At 32.3% G+C, this 20,833-nt stretch overlaps 3 protein-coding genes across 3 annotated transcripts; all 3 read left to right on the top strand.

Annotated features, from left to right (window-relative positions):
• The first annotated feature begins 620 nt into the window (after positions 1 to 620).
• Positions 621 to 5,163, top strand: LOC106786514. The gene is made up of 12 exons (XM_014747983.1): positions 621 to 849; positions 1,099 to 1,222; positions 1,510 to 1,656; positions 2,098 to 2,276; positions 2,416 to 2,622; positions 2,808 to 3,029; positions 3,134 to 3,326; positions 3,625 to 3,835; positions 3,947 to 4,253; positions 4,349 to 4,494; positions 4,592 to 4,808; positions 4,905 to 5,163. Exons 1-12 carry the CDS (start codon positions 832 to 834, stop codon positions 5,118 to 5,120), a joined length of 2,187 nt encoding a protein of 728 aa, XP_014603469.1. The 5' UTR covers positions 621 to 831; the 3' UTR covers positions 5,121 to 5,163.
• A 2,685-nt stretch (positions 5,164 to 7,848) lies between these two features.
• LOC106786467 lies at positions 7,849 to 9,632 on the top strand. The gene is made up of 3 exons (XM_014747879.1): positions 7,849 to 7,883; positions 7,993 to 8,249; positions 9,456 to 9,632. The coding sequence occupies exons 2-3, from the start codon at positions 8,016 to 8,018 to the stop codon at positions 9,522 to 9,524; spliced, it is 303 nt and encodes a 100-aa protein (XP_014603365.1). The 5' UTR covers positions 7,849 to 7,883; positions 7,993 to 8,015; the 3' UTR covers positions 9,525 to 9,632.
• A 1,702-nt stretch (positions 9,633 to 11,334) lies between these two features.
• On the top strand, positions 11,335 to 20,833 carry LOC106786525 (high-affinity choline transporter 1). Its single transcript, XM_014748001.1, has 8 exons — positions 11,335 to 11,707; positions 11,960 to 12,293; positions 12,883 to 13,253; positions 13,835 to 14,139; positions 15,198 to 15,477; positions 17,787 to 18,004; positions 18,605 to 19,029; positions 19,387 to 20,833. Exons 3-8 carry the CDS (start codon positions 12,980 to 12,982, stop codon positions 19,667 to 19,669), a joined length of 1,785 nt encoding a protein of 594 aa, XP_014603487.1. The 5' UTR covers positions 11,335 to 11,707; positions 11,960 to 12,293; positions 12,883 to 12,979; the 3' UTR covers positions 19,670 to 20,833.

Genomic DNA, 20,833 nt, shown 5'->3' with positions numbered 1-20,833 from the left:
GAACGTCGCCATTGGTCGAGATTGGCGGCAAGCGTCTGTAATCGACCAATCAAAATTTATATGAGATCCCGCTTCTTTGCCTAGTTTTTACTTCCCACAATTCCAAGCGCGCGCGTATGCTACTATGAAGAAATCAATAATATATATTATATTTATCAATGGATTCTCAGAGTAAAGCGTTTACGCGCGCTATTATTAGTAATAAATATTATTATAATATTAATTGATTAATATTAGAATGTAAATCGAACCTATTAATATTTGTATTATATAAATGATGTTTTTATAGGGCTTACGTCTGATTGGGAGATTATAATATTCGACTCTTACGAGTGTAAACTTTAATGTATGTATGCATGTGTATATATGCATACATGTATGTTTCAGTGAAAAAATGTTTGTTCAATACGGTAGTGTTGGTATCGTATTAAATGATATACTATTTTGTAATTTACTACATTTCAATATAACTATCGTCAGCATGCGAATACTTCTTTATTTTTTTTATTACTTTTTTCTCTCTTTTTATTTTTATTATTATTGTTATTATAATTTAAAGAAAGACACAAACGAATTTTTTAGTTAATGACTAACAAGAAGTCCTCTTTCCCCTACTAAATTATACCATAAATAATTGCTCAAATTTTAGGATTATTTGATGATAAACAAATAATTGAAAGTTAATCGATATTTAATTAAGTTCGATAAGCTAATCGAACGATTAATTTTTGTAACTAACTTCAATTAGTGTTCATGAAAATTGTTTGTACGCTTTCACCATTTTGTAGGAAAAATTTCAACGTGTAGAAGGAAAAGACCGAGGTCATCGAAATGCCTGAGGAACAGAAGGTGGGCTAGTCCCCTCGTGTATTCCTAAAATAGGATGTCGGTGAAAATGAGGAGGGGAGAGAGAGAGAGAGAGAGAGAGAGAGAGAGAGAGAGAGAGAGAAAGAAAGACAGAAAGAGGGGAAGAAAGAAGGGAGATGGACAAGGGGAGAAAGCAGAAAGAGGGACTTTGGACTAAAGCAGATTTTATGCTAGCACGTTTCACTATTCACTAACTCATGCTACTACACACGTGTGTGTGTGTATTCGTAGGCCCTAAAACTACAGGATGTCTGGCGTACTTGTAATAAAATACGTGCTGCGATATTTCGTACGGGGCTTAATCTTTGGGACTATTACAAACCCTTAGATCCCGAAAACAACAGTTTGATTTCAGGTAATAAAATTTTCAATAGTGCCAAGTTATACGAACAATTTCGAAAACACGAGGCAAACAAGGATCCCAGAATTTTGTGATTCATTGAAGATTTCATTTTAAGATTGTAGGACAAACAAATATATATTTACGAATACTCAAATATTTTTTTTTTTTCTTTTTTTTGAATATTAAAACTAAATTGTTTTTATTTGAGATAGCTGCTTTCAGTATAACTTGGCCAAAAATTATTTGACAATACTAATTAAAGATTTAAAAAATAATTGTAATAAATTCTACATTCGCAGAAGTTAAATTTGTCTCAGTTTTATGCGGTCCACTGAAGGGAATTATCGGCTTATCTGATAAAGAAATATGCGAACTCGCTGATTATTTTCGTGTACAAGATGGACGAATTCTTTACAGGCAATTTTGCGAGGTCATTCACGACAGCGGTATGACGAATAATTTTTTACAAATGTGTCGCGAGATCACGATGGAGGAAAAATCTCGGTTTGAAAAATAATAAAATTTATTTATCCACAACAAATTGTTCCCCTCTCCCTCTCCTCATTCCCACCCCATTGAGTATTTTTTTTTTCTTTTCAAGTATGACAAGAATTTTTTCCTACAATGCGATTTCCAAAATTCCTACCAAAGTTTCTTTTCTTTTCTTCTTTTTTTTTATAAAAGGAACAACTGATGTTTCTTTCAAAATTCTATTGAAATCATTCTCTTTTATTTGAAACGAAAGATTAAGTTTTCCATTTCATTAGAAATAGAAAAAATAGATAATATTTTCAACCTTTAACAACAAATTTTGAAAAGAGAAAGTTACGAAATTAGAACACATTCTTAAATATAAAAATTAAAATGTAAAGAAAAGTCGTTTGCAGTTCCTGATTTTAGTGGGAACAAGCCATTCGTAACTGGATTGGAATGGGAAGATCCACTTCATGTTAATGTATTGAGTTCTACTGAACTTCGAAAGTTGTCTTTGATAATCACTCGGATTGCTGTATTGGTCAACAAGCGTAAGCTCGTTTTGAGGCCATACTTTCAAGATTACGAATTAGTACGTTTTATCAGGAAAAAATACTTAAAATAGATAAAACAATTTATCTAACGTTTATGTTTATCATTGAAAGAAAAAATAAAATAAAAAAAAGAAATAAAATTGAAAAATAATTTAGAAGATTAATATTTTCGTATAGATAGCAAAGAATGTGGGTACCGTTACTTATGCACATTTCGGCAGAGTATTGAAATTTCTCGGCATTGTTCTCGGCTCGGAAGAATTTTGTTTATTGGTTAAAAGATTTTCTAAGGATTCCTATACCATAAATTATGTTGCTTTCGTCAAGGCCATTGGCGAGGCACAAGATTACATGGAAAGATGCGGGATGCTTGATCTTTCCGGTGTAAGCAAATTATAAAAATAAAAATAATTATTTAATAATTAACGAGAAAGAGAGAGGAAAAATGACGACCAAGGAAGTTCCTGCTGTTCCTAAGATATTCTATCATTTAGAACGTGCATGAATTTTCTTATCTAATTATATTTCTACTATAAAAAAAAAGAACATGAATTTGAATGATTTAATAGAAACTATTAGATCAATTTCCTGGCCGAGTGATAACTGCAGAATTACCGAAACTTCCAAGGCCAGAAATTGGCAAGGTTGACTTAAATCGTGTTTTTGGGAAACAAATGGTGTTTCATCCTGTGACGAAATTACGAAAAGAACATATGTCGTTGACGGAAGTTATCAGACGAATTCAGAGACACATATTTGAGCATAGAATCCGCATCTCTGAATTCTTCAAGGTACCAATAATTTGATAATTTAAATAATCATATTAAAAAAGAAAAAAAGAAAAAAGAAAGAGAAAGTCTTAAAATTAAATTTTAATTGAATCAATCATTTTTAGGACTTTGATCCTTTGAACGATGGTAAAGTAACAGTGTCACAATTCAGAAGAGGATTAGATGCTCTCCAAGTTTCATCCTTAGGAAGACTTTACATTGCTGAGACAGATATTTGTTCGTTGATTACATTGTACAAAGATCCTAACGATCCTGATCGTGTTTGTTGGAGGACGTTCGAGGATGATATAAATCAAGGTATATTCAAGTGTATTTCCCATTTGGGAACTGAAATAAAAATCACTTATTTATATATATATATATAAAAAAAAAGAAATTAAATTAAATTATGTAAAGGTCGTTAGGAAGAATCTATTTTAAATATAGTACGGTAGTTAAATTTAATTCTTTCTTTACTAAAACGATCCATATATGGGCCGTTCATTCAAAGACCCCGTACGTACGGTCTTAAGAATCGTACCGTGCTACGATAATTATATGCGATTAATTAAATATACAATTGTTATTACAAATTCTAACAAAATATTCTTCGAAGTTTTCACCGTTAAGGAATTGGAAAAATTGCCAAATTTGCAAGTAATTTCTCCTCCGAAAGAAGTTGAGGAACTTGTTAAACGTGGTACGACTGATTGGCAATGCGAAAAAAAAACTATAAGAGAATTATGCGAGAATACGTTGCTAAAGGTACGGCGTAGGATCGAGGAACGACGGATTTTGTTGAAACAATTCTTTCAAAATTACGACAAGTAAAGAGAGAGACCTTGACAAATTTATATCGATCTAAGATATGTAAAAATATATGCGTGCTACGATTAATTGGTTGAAATTATAATTTTTTTGTTTTTTTTTTTCTCAAGACATAATCACGGTCACGTTTCGCGCGCACAAATGAGACAAGTTTTATCTACGGCGGCGGTGCTTTTATCACCCGAAGAGGAATTAGCACTCGAACAAAGATACAACGACGATTTGGGATTCAATTATTTTATTTTTTTACAAGAATTAGAAGCCAAACCAATAACTCAACCACTTTACGATCAAATGTTTAAACAAAAAATTCAAGTTAATGCCGAGAAAGTATCGAAACCTGGCACTGAAGATGAAACTAACGTTGTCCTTGTATTGGCAAAAATTAAGGCCAAGGTTGTGCGTGAAAGAATCAAGGTAAATTATTAAACCAAATATCTTGATACTAAATGATTCTGATATTTTCGATCATATTCTAAATCAACGCGATTATATTTTTCATTTTCATTTAGGTATCCGAATTTCTTAAACAATACGATACACATAACGAATTGAATATAACAATGGCGGATTTTGTACGGGGATTGGATCAACTTCGTTGTAATTTGAGTTCCACCGAAGTCGATACTATAGCGAAGATTTTTAAATCTCCTATGAAGTAGGATTAACGTTTTACAATTAAAATATATATATATAATCACATTTTTTTCTATTAAACTCGTCAATTTTCTTTTTCTGTTTTAATTAAATCAAAGACCAGGTTTTGTCGATTACGCGAGATTTGCCGAATGCGTAGAAGAAGCTGTGGCTATGGGTAGTTTGGAACGAGCACCATTAATTGTACCAATCCAACATATTCCTTCAGAAGCTAGCAGTAGAACATTTCTTAATTTTGACGAACGATATATTTTAAGTCAATCGATGGACAAATTGTGTACAATTAAACAAACAAATTTGGAAGAACTTTTTGCGGTTGGTACCTGATTGGTTTATCCAAATAAAAGAAAATATATATACATATAAATCAAATGAAATAAAAATGTTGATTAATCATTCAATTGTTCGTAGGATTACGATAAAGAAAATGTAGGCACCGTTACGAAGAATTGTTTGATGCGTGCTTTGTCTATTAGAGGAATGTTGAATTTGATTAGCAGCCGAGAATTAGATGTAATTTACAAATGTTTTTCTATCGAGAGAGCTGGCAATCTCGGATTTGATTATCGTGCATTTTTACGAGCATTGCGTTTATTGCAAGAAAATAAAACGGCTTTACCTCTTTAAAATATTCCCTCTTCTTTCATATTCGCATATAATCATTTTTATATTAGTCGTTCAATAAAAAATAAGATATTTTGACCATTAAAAAAAGAATTAAAAAAAATAAAACAAACTGTCTATTGTTTCGAATGTTTATACGAATAAGTAGAGGAGGATCATCCTTTCGACTTTCTTCAAAACTCGTTTTGTTCCTCTTCTATCAAGTGGATTACAAAACTCGTTTAACCAGGCTCCATTCTCTACGATTTCTTTTCTTTTCTTTTGTTCTTTTTCGTTTTTTATACTTTAAGAATAAAAGGTTTTTAATTCAGTAATATTCTTCTTCATTTTGTTTAAGCAACGTCTGTCAGAGAGATAATTTGTAATTACAAAGGTATACTGTTAAACAAAAATTAATATAATTATTATTATTTGTAATTAAATCAAATAAAAATAACATATAGATTGATTTTTAAAGATTGTGTCGACATCTGACAAAACTTATTTTCTTATCATTTACCTTCGCAGGTAACAAAGAATTCGATTTAAAACGTCGGTAACGTCGATAACATAGGAACACAATCGTATCGATAAAATTTGCTTACCTATTATTTTGATCGCTAGATGATAGCACGATACTAAATCTCTGAAAGAAAAACCGTAGAAAAGTCGGCATAGAACCTAAACACCAGCAAAAAATGAATAATTATTTTTAATTGTACACTTTATTAATTAATTACTTAATTAGTTATTAATAATTGAAAATACAAAAACGTTTTTTCTCATTTCTAAGCAAACTATTGAAGTTTTCTATTGTTTCTTGTTTTCAATCAATTGCTGACTTTTTGTTTGTCTGACTCCTCAACTTTCATTAATTAATTATCTTTTATTCATCGTTAATTAGTTGAAAATAATTATTACACTTTGAATAATTATGAAATGACGACGTCATGAGTGGGAGATATGTTATACACATGCACGATCACAAATTCAAGGCGCAAGCGCACTTTGAAAATAATGACAGTAAGCTTGGTATACCTGCAGGGAATATATTTAAAAGAACAAAATTATTATTTACAAAATATTTATCTATTGTTTATACAATATGAACGATTAACCTATTTCTTTTCACTACCCTATAGGTTTTGATATCAACTTTAAACAATACCGACGAAAAATAATTAAATACTTCCTCTTGGAAGATGACAATACAATACTTTTTTTTATTTATAAAAAAATAATTAAATAATAAAAATTAATCATAATCTCGTTTTTTATAATTTGCAAAAAGAAAAAGAAACAAAAGTAAAGTAGATATAATAGAAAGGAAAAACAATAATCCCTACACACTCGAACGTTATATTATCGGAATTAATAATAAATATTAATTAATCTTAGTAAATAGATAAAAATCTAAATTCATTAAAGTATCGTTAGACAGAGTATTGTGATTATCTTCTCGAAATTTTTATCAAGATAAAATTCAATTCAATGATAGGATTAAGAGTATTATCAACGTTGTAACCATCGAACACAATTTTATTATTAAAAATTGTTATTAACGTATATTAAAGACACTAATATTAACTTTTCGTGCGATTAATAACGATTTAAATTAATTTGTCTGCAATCTAATTCTATTAGAAAAATAAGTTTAATAATTAGGCTATATTAATTAAAAAAATAATTACGAAATTGCAATAAAAATTTGGAATGGAATTGTAGTAATGATAAAAAATGTAATGATAAAAAAAAATAAAACAAAAGCAAAAAAGGAAAATGTTATAATGAAAAATAGAAAGAAATTAGAGAAGAGTAGGTGGCTCGTTATCCTTGAAAGAAAAAAAAGCTGATAGGGTCCAGCAGAGTGTGGAAAGATACGAGATACGTCTCAACGAAAGTAAGGTATAGGCTCTTTGAAGTATGTCTTGTAAGCTCATAGGTCGTGGGGGTAATTGAGTGGTAAGTCTAAGATAGAAAAAGAAAGAAAGAAAGAGAGAGAGAGAGAGAGAGAGAGAGAAAGACCCTTGAGAAGCTCGTGCAAAAGATGCAAACCGAACAGAGACATGGAGGTCATGCTTCTTGACCTAATTTTATATTCATCGATGCTCTTCTATCAAAAATAATCATCCTCTCTTTTTTTTTCTCACTTATCATTTTAATAATAAAAAAAAATACATTCCTTTCAATCGATTAATCAATTAAATTTAAAACTTTGTTTCATATCAAAAGTCAGTACAATAAAAGTACAAATTATTACGTTGATTTATTAATGTGTTCATATTGATCATGAAAAAAAATTTATTATATTTATTTTATATCAACGTTATATTTCATTATGAATTAGTGTTTTCATTCTAACATATGTTCCGTATAGTAACATTATTGAATTAATTATAACAATGTGTTGCGTGTGTGTTTTCGTCGTATATGAAAATTAATTAAAACAAAAAGAATATATTATTTATTTTATAGTAATATCGTGTTAAATCAAATGCGATGCTGTTAATTGCAAATGATTCTATTAATTTCCACATTCAATTGAGGATTGTTTGTTTAAACAATTTTTAAATCCTCTCTCTCTTTCTCACAGATAAAATACAATTCTTATAAATATCAAAGAGAGAATAGCATTGTTGTATGATAAAAATGTTATAAAGATATCTTTTATCATATCTTGTTATATTCTGATTATTTTCGATTATGCGACTTAACTGTCTATATAAATCGTTAGAATTGGTTTTCTGTAATCAGTACAATTGTTATTTGAGACCCCATCATCAAAAGGTAAATCTTATAACTATTATTATTTTCAATTATAATCATATATTATATTATATTTGATTATAGTAATAATTAATCTAAATAATAAAATATTAATAAAATTGTGTTTCAGATACAGCAATAGCAACCATAACAATGAAACTACTTGCATTTCTATGCATTTTATTATTCGCTATAGCGACCTACGCTTCACCACCATTGGGAATACCCGAAGAAAATCTTTCTGAACAATGCAAGACCCCTAAATGTCCACAAAATAATGGCAAGGAAACAATTAATTTGCCTTATCCATTGGATTGTTTGTTATATATTTCTTGCGGTGCTGAACGACGAATTGAAACTTGTCCCGACAATTTAGTCTTCAACAAGGTAATTTTTTATCCTTATATTATAAATAAAATAAAATATCAGCCTTATCATTCATATTTGAGTCTGCAAAAGAATTTTCATATTTACATTAATTAATTTTCTATTAAAAAAAAATTGACAGAAAAAAGAAATTTATAATATTTATTTGATATCGGCGTTATTTAATTAATTACGAATTAGTTGTTTTCATTCAAACATAATAACATTATTAAATTAATTATGATAATGTTGTTTATTCGGTCAGTATATAATATAACTTAACAATTATATATAATTACATATTTCATTGATATTAAATATATTATTTAATAAGTTATTAATTATATATGTATATATACATTTATTTTTATAAATAAATCAATTAACAATTTTTGGATTGGAATTTGTTATCAGAAGATAATGAAAAAATATTGACCAAATAAAAAAGAAAAACGAAATGTTCGATGTCTCGCTTTAATCACGTTTCAAACGTACTATATACACATACATATACGCATACACGTATACAAACATATATATTAAAAAGGAAGGAAAGAAAGGAAAAAAAAAGAACCGGTTCCCTATTATAAGGACTCGACGTCACGAACGCGTGGCACGAGCCTCTCCGAGTAAAAAGTCACGACCTCGAAAGTCACCCTTGAAAAGTCTCTTGGAACTCGCGGTGCTTTCACCGTATCTAGTTACGGTGTTCGTTGTTCTCGTACTCGTCGTCGTCGTCGTCGTAGTAGTTATTGTAGTAGTAGTCGTGGTGGTCGGTTGCACACTTGCACACGTGTCCATTGTAAAACCCGGGTGCTTCACCTGACACGTGCCAATTTTCAATTCACATATTGGTGTCGAATGCGTAACTGCTTGACTCTTTGACACGACATTTTTGTCAAGGGTAGATACGTAAAATACCCTAATTGTATAAATCGATCAAAACGATTTTTTTCATTCATTTTTTTATAATAATAACTCTTGCTAATGTATACTCCTAATGTGTCAATGAACATTGTATCTTATCTTCTTATTTTAACATTTTTTTCTTCTATTTTATATATCTCATATTCTTTTCTAATCGTTATCGTTAGAAATTTGATAATACCTTGTGCGAATCAAGGCCAATCACATTGTTCTTTTCTTTTTTCTTCAATAATTTCATCAGCTTACATCGATATACATACTTATAGTGATTTTCTTTTCCCTTTTTTTTTATTATTATAGAAAACTGGATTCTGCGACACCCGCGAGAATGCTCAATGCGTACCATGCTGGCAATTATCATCACCGTAATGTTTCGACACGATAATCTTTTTTCTTTCACGGATTTATTGTAATTGATAAATTTTGAATGGATCGAATATAAGAAAAAAAAGTCTAAATAAAATTGTTATCATATTTATTTTCGAATGAAATCTTTTTACCTATTCCCTTAGCATCCCTTCACCCTTTTCTCTTTTTCCTTTTATGTTAGTTCTTGCAAACTGACTCGTTATTTCCGTCCTTTTAATGAACGACCATTTAGAGTTAATATTCGCAAATGTTAAGATATTTTCGTTTGTGATCTTCGAGTATACTCGAAAGTTTAGTCCCACTATAACGTTAGTTTAAAATGTCGGTAGAAGAAAAAAATGTAATATATTGCTAAAGGAAAACGAGCATACGGGTGGTGTTTGTGGATTGAATAGAGTGGGTCAAGTGATATCGATCATTTTTTGAAGAGATAGAAAGGAGATAGGTACACACAGAGAGAGAGAAAGAGAGAGAGTTATATTTATTGTTTTACACAAAAGCTAACGATTATATTCATGTTCATAAGCCAGCATGATTGGCGAACTCGATCAGGTTAACCCTTTTTATACAAAATATTATTCTTAAAGTATCCAAGGAAACGAAGAGAATTCGTTTTATTCTTTTTTTTCTTTTCCCGTAGAAGAAGCTAACGAGAAGATTCATTTTGTTAGATAGATAATTGGCAAATATGATTAAGGTGTTTCAAAACGTGTAATTAGTTAGCAAAAAAGAAAGCTCCGTTTGATATGAATTTAAATGTTCAGTAGGTATATTCTCAAGTGACCTATAACAAAGAAGAAAGGTGGCATACAACGGCACTAACACTATCGTATGTTAGCCATTAATAGATTTTCCCGTTCGTCCACAGCCTTCGATGTTTCTGACGTCAGCATTGTCAATGATTAACCGTCGAGAAGTTTTATCCATGATATCGAAAGATATTTCAAATTCCATCAAAAGTACTTTAATCGGTTTGGGGGTACTGGTTGTGGCAGTAAAAAATTCGACCTTGTCAATTCCAAAATTATTTGTCGAATAATTCTCAAACATTACAAATATTAGGATGAATCAAAAGTTCCTGCGTTTATTGCGTTATAAATTGTGTTATAAACTGCATGATGGATTGCATTTGTAAAATTGACATTTAGAAATATTAATAAAAAAATGCGCGAACTTTTGTTTCACCCTAATACTATGATAACTCAATAAAGTGAATACCCAATTGATCATTATACGCGTATAAATAAAACCGATATGTAGATATATATTGTCCAACGTAGGAACCGTGTCTGAGATCAATTATTTCTATTGAATATTTTTAAACAAAGTAAAAAAATAAATTTAAATTGTTCGTACGGAAAAGGACATCCATGAGAAAAAAAAGGAATTTAAATGGTGAAAAAAAGAAAAGAAAATAATTACAATTATAAATAATCGAAATGTATAGCAATTGCATCATCTAACGTTACGAATTTGACTAGATTTAATCCTAGAAATGAGAAAATATATTCTATATATCTATAGTAAGTTGTTTCGTAGTTGCTGGTTGTCCGTTGAGCGCCGACTCGTGAATTTTCACTCACAGTCCACGCCTCCTTCGGTAAGTTGGGTTTGGTGGTAGGGCTTTAGAGGAGAGCCTTGTTCGTATATGAAACAGGGATGGAATGAAGAAAACCAGAGAGAGGAAGAGAAAGAGGAAGGAGAGGGAGAGATGAGTATTGCGCGCGCGCCCCCTTACCCTTTACTCTTGGCAAAATGTCGACTTGTGTGACGTCACGCGGACCGAATCAATATCAGCGTATGGACTTCCGTACGTACAGAGAGCCACCGACCGTTCAGTACGGGGTGGCCTCCGCGACAGTCAGGGACAGTTCCTTTTGCCACCACCGATTAAAGGACAACGACAAGGAAACAATTCATCTTAACACGCCATCCTTTCTTATTCTTAATATCTTTATTTATTTCTTTCATCTACTTCTTATTCTATATTTAATTGAACATCTGAAAGTTACATTGAAATTTCTAACAAGAAAGAGAGGAAAGGGAAGAAGGAATTTTGTTGACCGTCAGTATCGTGTTAAAGTGTTTGATCAAACATGACGATAAAACAGTGTTGAGATACTTGGTAACAGGGTTACTGATTGTGGTGATCGTGAACGTAGAACTTTCCTCAGCAGTACTGGGTAAGTAACATTTTTTGGGATTAATTTTCTGGACGGGGAGAGGGAAGTGAGAGGATTTGTTTACTGTCTTATGATAGAATCGTAATTACGATGTTAAGTAATATATGCGTGCATATATTATGCATATATTATGGGTTCGTTTATCTTGTTTTTTCTTTTTTTTGCAAATGGGGTTCATGTTCATGTGAATCAGGTTGTTTAGGTCGTTGAAAAATGTGACGAAGAATGAACGGGTGAGTTGTGATTTTTCAGAGAGAGTGCCGTTGTACCGATCGATCGTGATCGGTGGCGGTACCAAACGGAAGTCTCCGAAGGGCGAAGAGACATTAGCGCAGAGAAGTAGAGGAGGACTTGGTGAATCGAGGAAAAATCGATGGCCATCAGCGCCCATGGGCGGCCTCGCGTTTAGGACAAGGAACAGCCCCTCCCAGAAGACCTCGCTCCGGTGGGGTGATTGCTGCCCCCCAAACCCCAATCCGCCGTCGTCGTCGGCCCTTTGGAAGAACCGCCAACGGGACATGCCGCCGGTGCCCGTTTGAGGCTGTCCCCCGTTGCTGCGTGATTGTACTCCTAGGGGTCTTCAGAGGTACATCTCATTTTTTTCATCTTCATCTTTTCTTACCCCTTTCATTGCCAATAATTAACGAACCATTTGTTTCACATCATTTCGATAAACGTTTAGTTTATTTGAATAAGGTACTCGTTTGACACGATTTATTAGTATTTCTATTGATTTAATATCTTAGGAATTAAAATGAGATCAATTAATTGATCATTCAGAAGATGATATCCTTGACAATCCTCAGGGCTATGATCTTTTTCATCCCCGTTCTCCAAAGGTCCGTCCACTAGCGAACCTTCTTCCTTCCTTCCTTCCTTCCTTCCCGACGATTAGAGTATAGACCCGGGACTAATTGGATCAGAGGGTTAACTCAACGGACCGATTTCGAATTGACTCTAACCCTTAAACATTATATTTACGGTTAACTGAACGCGTTTGATTTTAAAGTATGCATGCATACACATATTTAGTTAGGTACTTAAGTTTAACGCAGAATGTTTAATTCGATGGAAAAGCAAAGGTCTCTCTCTACCCGTGCTCATTTTTCCAATCCTTTTTTTATTTAGGAACGTTCAACCCTCAAACCCTATTTATTATTGTTAACCTTAAAAAGGTATCCAAACGTTCCGAAATCGGACCGGTCAGGAAGTCTGTGGGACCTCCGTTTTCGTCAACTCGAACATACGCCGTTGGAGCCGTACACCCCAAAGATGATCAACATCGCTGGCCTGATCTCGATTATATTGTTTTACGCGTTGATATTAGGCGTTGGAATATGGGCAGCAAGGAAAAAGGAGTCTGGCAACGACTCCGAGGAAGAGGTCATGTTAGCTGGCCGTTCGATCGGCTTATTCGTTGGGATCTTTACAATGACAGCAACATGGGTAGGTGGAGGTTACATCAACGGGACAGCAGAGGCCATTTACACGAAAGGCCTGGTCTGGTGTCAAGCACCATTCGGATACGCTCTGAGTCTTATTTTTGGTGAGTCTTTACTCATCTTGAACTTGGATTACATTTCACTTTCTTTACACAGTCATATATATATATATATATATATATCTCTGTGTGTCTGTGTATACGTGTGTCCGTGTATTTGTATTATTTGTAAATGTCTCGAGAGTTTCTTTCACTAATTTTTTTCACATTCTTTTCTTTTCTTTCTTTCTTTTTATTAAACTTATATCTCGGAAAACTAACTGTCTATAAGCAGCTGTCTTGGGTTTATTGCAAACTATTGTATAACATAAATTGGGCCAAGTTTGATAGATACAATTTAATTGAACGATTTGTAATTTTAAAAGCTAAGAATTAACTTAATCTTCTATCGGATATATATTTGAATTATAATTATCTTCAAGACATTTTTTAAATAGCTTCCTAAATTGGTTTTCATTCCTAAAATTGAACCTCCTTATTCGAATAAGTAAAAAAAAAGTTAATAAAAAGTAACGAATTATATAATTCATGTTGTTTCATTAATTTTGCGGAATTTTCTAAGTTTCATAACTTGGCCCGATGAATTATCATCTGATTAAAGAAGAAATTGATTTTTTTTATGACAGGTGGGATATTCTTTGCGAACAAGATGCGACAACAGGGGTACATCACTATGCTGGATCCGCTGCAAGATGCATTTGGGGAACGAATGGGTGGTCTTTTATTTCTTCCTGCTCTATGTGGCGAAGTATTTTGGGCAGCAGGTATTCTAGCTGCTTTGGGTGCCACATTAGCAGTAATCATTGACATGGATCAGGGTGCATCAGTCATTCTAAGCGCCTGCATCGCAGTTTTTTACACGCTCTTCGGCGGCCTCTATTCTGTCGCCTACACCGACGTCATCCAACTTTTCTGCATTTTCATCGGACTGGTAAATAAATACAATTAAAAATTAAAATAAAACACAAAAGAGAGAAAATTTATCTTCGCGCAAGTCATTTTCTTCAAGAATTTTTCATTTTTTTTTGTCAAGTATCAAAGTAGATAGATATACTAACCACCACAAAAATGCTCAACTATATTTCTTTTTGAATGGATCGATAACACACACACACACACACACACACATACATAGCCAAATAGAGAGAGGGAGAGAGAGAGAGAGAGAGACAGAGTGAGAGGCCTCTGTTATTTTCTATGTTAGTATTTGTATTAACAAATTCAACGTGTGTGGGTGGTAGTAGATTCAAGTGTAGGTGTTTGCGTAGGTGTTGACCTACTTTTATCAAGAGTTCTAGACTCTAGTCGACGTATCTTATTTCCAGGACACATATCCTTCCGATTATCATTAACGACGATGTCTTTGGTATAGTAATACATCTAAAAAAACAATATGTTATTCCTACGCGTGTAACAATCACTGAAAAGATAAAATCGAATTTTCTTTTTCTAAAAAATAACTTTAACATTGAATTTTGCAGATTAGCATTAATGTTACTTTTGCTCTATCTAAGATATTCATTAATCAAATTGAAATGATTGTCGTGATGTTTCTAAAGGTTCTTTCAGAATGCAATAAAAATACTTATAGAAATAAATAGAATAATCTTAGGAAAAAAATGAGAGTTCTATTCAATGCGCAAAGAGTATTTCTTCCGTGGATCATCCATTAACCATAATTAATCGAGATATAAATCAAATCCCTATCTCTATCTCCCTATCATCCTGTTTCGTGTCCGACGAGCGTGTTTGGTTGCAACATACTGAAGAGTAGGTTTTCTTCAAAGGGGAAGATATAGGAGGGTATATCATCCTTTTCATTGAGGAAATCTTTTTCAAAGTATTCGCAGATACCTGCACGTTACCATTGAATTATAAAATATTAAGATCAATATAAAGAATGAGAGAAAAAAGAAAAAAAAAACCAAATATATTATTAATTAAAAAAATCTAACAATAAATGAAATATTATTTATTTGAATGTTTAAGTGGATGTGCATTCCATTTGCCTGGTCCAACCCAAAGGTAGAGTCACTTAGTTCCATAGAAGTTGACTGGATCGGCGAGGTCAAAAGCGACGAGTATTTTTATTACATAGATTATGGGTTACTTCTGATATTTGGTGGCATACCTTGGCAAGTCTATTTCCAGAGAGTACTTTCATCTAAAACAGCTGGAAGAGCACAAGTTTTGAGTTACGTTGCTGCTTTCGGATGCATACTCATGGCTATACCACCTGTTCTCATTGGAGCGATAGCTAAGGCAACACGTAAGTACTCAAATATTCAATTCGTTTCAAATATGTTCATCCTATTGTTCAAATGTGATCTAAATTGGAGGAGTCGTTATTATACATTATTTGGAAAATCATTTCAGTGTTTTATCAATTGAAAAATATTAATCAGTACACGTACGAATCTAAAACAATATTTCAAAATTATTATAAATTATTTTAAATTAAATCGGTCTTAATAAAACGAGAATAATACTTACAATAAATTAGGTTTAAAAAATGTCAATAATTGTAGTAAAACAATAGTGACAAATGCAATCATTAAACCATCCCTTAATTTTGGAATATCGTTAGATGTAATTACGAGAGGTAGACAATTTTGTTGTTGTTGTTGTTAAAGATTCCACCCTCTGTATCTATAAAAGAGAGGGGGTTCGAATTAGATCTGGTATACTCGTCATCCCTTACGTTAGGAGTCTACTTGACATTTGCTACCACGACACCCGGCACTGCTGGTATTTATAAGCTTCGTGAATACAAAAGGGTGGGGAAAGAGGATATGGATGGGGAATGGGAATGAGGATGGGGATGAGGAATGAGGAATGAGAAGTAGGGATGAGAATAGGGTGACTAGACTAAGAGGGCGAGTTAGAAGGATCCGAAAACGTGTACAATACCGTGGGACCTTGTCCATGTGCTATCACTATCTCTATCTCTTTCTATCTTATGAAAATCAACGAGGGTGTGGTAATGCGACTCGACCACTAACGTGAAACACGACAACGTTCTGGAACTAATCCGACACCCTGTATATCGTTATCCGAAACTCCATTAACGTTCAAAAACGAAAATTGCCAGTGGAGTGGTATACTAATCATTTATTATTATTGATTACTATTATTTCTTTGAACTACTACTACCATCGTCGTAGTTCATCAATTTTACATTTTTTGTATATTTTTCTTTTCCATTTGAAATATGTATACGTTAATTGTATTTAATATTTTTTGTTGAATTTTTTCTGACCGAATTAAAGGGGGGGGGGATATTATGTTTCTTTATTGTCTTATTTATCATGTTACGTTTTATATTTGTCAAGTTAAAATTTAGTTTTAGTGTAGGAATTTAAATCAAACGTCAGATGTTTAATTTCGTTACGGTGACGATGTGAAATCATATCTTCGTAGAAACAGCTGGAACTTTCTCAGTTATTTTATACAAAACGCAACGTGTTCGATGTTATTTTTTTCACAGAGGATGTACGTACGCGCGCGCGCGTGTGTGTGTGAGTGTGTATGTGTGTTTATAGAATGATCATCGGCACGTGAGAAATTATTATGATCCGCTGGAACGTTCAACAACAGAACGTTCATTTCGTTCTTTCCTTCTTTTTTTCTTTCTTTTTTTTCTTTTCAATTATTATCATTTAAAACTTTCTATAAAATGTTCGAACATCGGAGTAAAACTTAATTATCTTTCGTATTCTTCGAAATTAATATAGAAAAATGTAAAATAATTTAAATGGTGTATTAAAAATGTTTTTGTTCTTAAAAAAAAAAAAAAATCCAAACAAAAAGGAAACAGAAATAAAATGAAGCAAATACGAACTCTCTCTCTCTCTTTCTATGAAACAAAACAAATCTTATAGTTCCACGAGTAGAAAATAGAAATGGCAGAAAGATCATGATCGAAGATGATGCTCCACTTTCCCTTATTTTCAGATGAAATCTGTACTACATTTAAAAGATTAGAAAGAGAAAGAGAAAGAGAACGTGAAAGCGTCCTCGGAACGAAGGTGAAATGCTTATTAACAGGTCAATCATTCATCTTCAATATTTTCTATCATTACCATTAATTTATATATATTATTAATTATTAATAATATCGTTTCTTACACGTCAACATGTAAAATTTCATTTTAAGTCTTCGAAAAGAATAATTTATTTTCTTTAAAATTCGTAGAAAAAATAATAATTAATAATATCAAATAAATAAAACATTAACTTTTGGAATAAATTTACATTCAAATTATATTAATTGACTGGTCATATAGATAATATTACAAATATATAATACTATTTAAATTAAAATTATCCGACTTTTGAAGAGATTTGTTGAGGGGTCATTTAATTAAATTAATTTTCATTTAGAATTTTGAGACAAATTAATTCTATAATTGTCGTAAAATAAAACAAAATAAAATAAAATAAAATTACTGAAATAAAAATACTTGGCCTAGAATAAATCGTGCGTGTGTTAATTAAAATTAATTTTCATTCTTTCGTGTTATGACAAATGATGGGATTGGTTTTCTATTTTTGTTTTTTTTTCAATATTTGTTACAGCTTGGAACGAGACAGATTATCACGGGCCATATCCATTAACGGAATCGGAAACAAGTATGATATTACCGATGGTGTTGCAATATCTAACACCAGATTTTGTTTCCTTTTTTGGATTGGGTGCAGTATCGGCAGCTGTTATGTCTTCGGCAGACAGTAGTATATTATCAGCCAGTTCGATGTTCGCTAGAAATGTTTACAAGTTGATCTTCCGACAGCGGGTGAGTTAAGTTTACACGTTTCCTTATAATAAATCATACACCTCGAATTTAATGGGACAATATTTTCTCTTAACTTGGTTTATATATACATCTCCTCCTCGATGTGTTTAGTAAACACACATATGACGATTAGCATTAGTAATAAACTCGATTTCTCGTACGAGATTTATCGAGTATCAAAGAATATATAATCAACGATCACTTTCATATCTTTTCATACGACTGTATGAAGTTAAATCGAGTTGTGGGATTATACATAAAAAAAGGATACATTTGATCAGCCTAACATCATGCTGAATTAACTTTTATATTATGTTGACTAATTCTAACACGTGTTATTTATAATATGAACATTTTTTTCATTACTAACGACCAATATAAGGGTTGCCCATGCAAAAAAACAGATCTGTATAAATGGCCGATTGACTTGTATCGAAGTAATAGCGAATTTAAACGCGCATATTTAAATAATCGAGTCATTGTCAATTTTGGTTCGAAAAATATTATGATATTTTTGCAATTAACGCAATTTAAATAAAAACATAATCAAATTTGTGGCAATTTTTGTATTTGTTTTTTATTTTATTTTTGTCAAACCAGGCATCGGAGATGGAAATAATTTGGGTGATGAGAGCAGGAATCGGAGTAGTTGGTGTGTTGAGTACGGTGATGGCCTTGACGATACCTTCGATCTACGGATTATGGTCGATGTGTTCCGACTTGGTTTATGTTATTCTCTTCCCGCAACTTTTAATGGTCGTCCATTTCAAGGAATATTGCAATACTTATGGCAGCTTATCCGCTTATACAATAGCATTTTTGGTGAGGGTCAGTGGAGGTGAACCATTGATGGGTTTACCAGCATTGATCCATTATCCTTGGTACGACGAAGAAACGCAAACGCAAATGTTCCCGTTTAGAACTATGGCGATGTTAATATCATTGGTGACATTGATCCTTGTATCGTACGGTACGCAGGTTGCTTTTGAATCTGGTAGACTGGCTCCTGGATACGACGTCTTTAGGTTCGTATATTTTCCATAATAAATTGTACAAAACGCCATTGAGATAGGTTATATTTCTTTCCAACGTTATTCTGTGTTATTTTCAACAAAATATTTAACAAAAGTTTCATCATTACTTCACGAAGTTTATAATGGAATATTAATATAATCATTTATTTGAGTTATATGTAAATTTAATTCTTAAAATAATAATAATGATAATAATAATAATTATTATTCGAACATGGTAAAAAGTCGCGGTTATTAACGGAGTAATTAAAATGAATTCTAACCCGAAAGAAAAATGATTCTCTACAACAACTTATATACCTGGAACAATCCCAAAGAAAACGAATCGTTTTGATTCCTGATTCCCAGATGTGTGGTAAACATACCGGAAGACGTTGAACGGGTTGGACCAGATCCAGCGGAAGGTGAACAAATGGCGGTCCTTGCTGCAGGAGCTGGAAGGCTTTACGGTAGCAAGGACGAATCACACGGACGAGTGAATCCAGCGCTCGAGCCGGACTACGACATGGAGCCGGGTTACAAGGCTGTTGTGCCACCTGAGGGGGTTCTCGATGGGGGCGGGGGAGGGGGACAATTAGGTCTTCATGGACCAAATGTTCCTCGCCAACCACAATCCAGCACCGCGTTCTAATTCCTGGTTCCGTGATCGGATGCTGTGACCAACAATAACTGCGGCGGTTCGGGTACGTCTTTCTAATTTCCTTTCTCATATTTAACCTATTTCTATCCTTCAAATAATGATTTTCATTTGTTTCTTTTCCTTACTTTCTTTCGTTTTTGCTTCTTCTCGTTAATCTTAGAGGATCCTTGAAAATTCTATCACTAATCGGTACAACGAATATTTCCTAAACAAAATATTTCGTTCTTAAAATTCATTTTCCTTCGAGACATCTGAACGTGTACTTAAAACTTAACGTAACGTAACGTAACGTAATTGAATCGTTCGATAAATTTCTTGTTGATAATCTAAATTATCAGGAATTTTGTCGGCCGATCCAACAAATATAAATGTGTTGCACGCTTACAATTAATCCTTGTTAAAACGTTATTACTTTTATGATGATCAAATGCATGACATAATACTACTAGTGCTAACCGTCCAGGTGAAAGAAACATTGTATTTGCTAAATATAATAGAGAACAAAATTCAAATTAAAATGATATAAAAAGAGGATAATTTTTAGGCAATAAAAATCTCAGATCGGGCGATGTCTTTCATCTATTCTCTTTCTCTCTTTCTCTCTCACTCACTGTTTCTCTATCACTTTATCTATTTCTTCCTTTCATTATGCGTGTTATCTATGATTCGGATAAACCAAAAAGAATATGAACAATCACATTTTCGGCAAATGTTTTTTATTCTTTTATTTTTAAATCGTTTGAAATTCAAGGACACCGATCAATTTCAACAACAAAAGGAATATAACATATTATATCTTATCTTTATCTTTGTCCTAAGAATATATAGATCCAAATGATCGATCCCACGGTTATGTTAGATTCGTGTCACGTTGGTAAATACGGCGTATAAATAATACATAAGATGAATTCGTTCGAAATAAATGAATTCTCGGTCAATGTTCTCTTTCCTAAATAAGAAAACGATTTATAATAAGAAACAAAGATAAAGATAAAGATAAATTAGATTAAAGTAATCGGAGTTCCTTGAACAAATGACGATTTTTCAATTGATTTAATAATTTGTTTGATTTTTTCGTACCCGTACCGCCTATTAGGCCTAGTAATTTCCTTGTTTTTATTTAAAAAAAATAAAAAATGAATAAATAAAAAATTA

Source organism: Polistes canadensis, unplaced genomic scaffold, assembly GCF_001313835.1.
Source record: "Polistes canadensis isolate GaletaPanama2010 unplaced genomic scaffold, ASM131383v1 scaffold_75, whole genome shotgun sequence".
NCBI lineage: Eukaryota > Metazoa > Arthropoda > Insecta > Hymenoptera > Vespidae > Polistes > Polistes canadensis.
The sequence above is the reverse complement of the archived record's forward strand: the minus strand, read 5'-3'. Positions and strand labels throughout refer to the sequence as shown.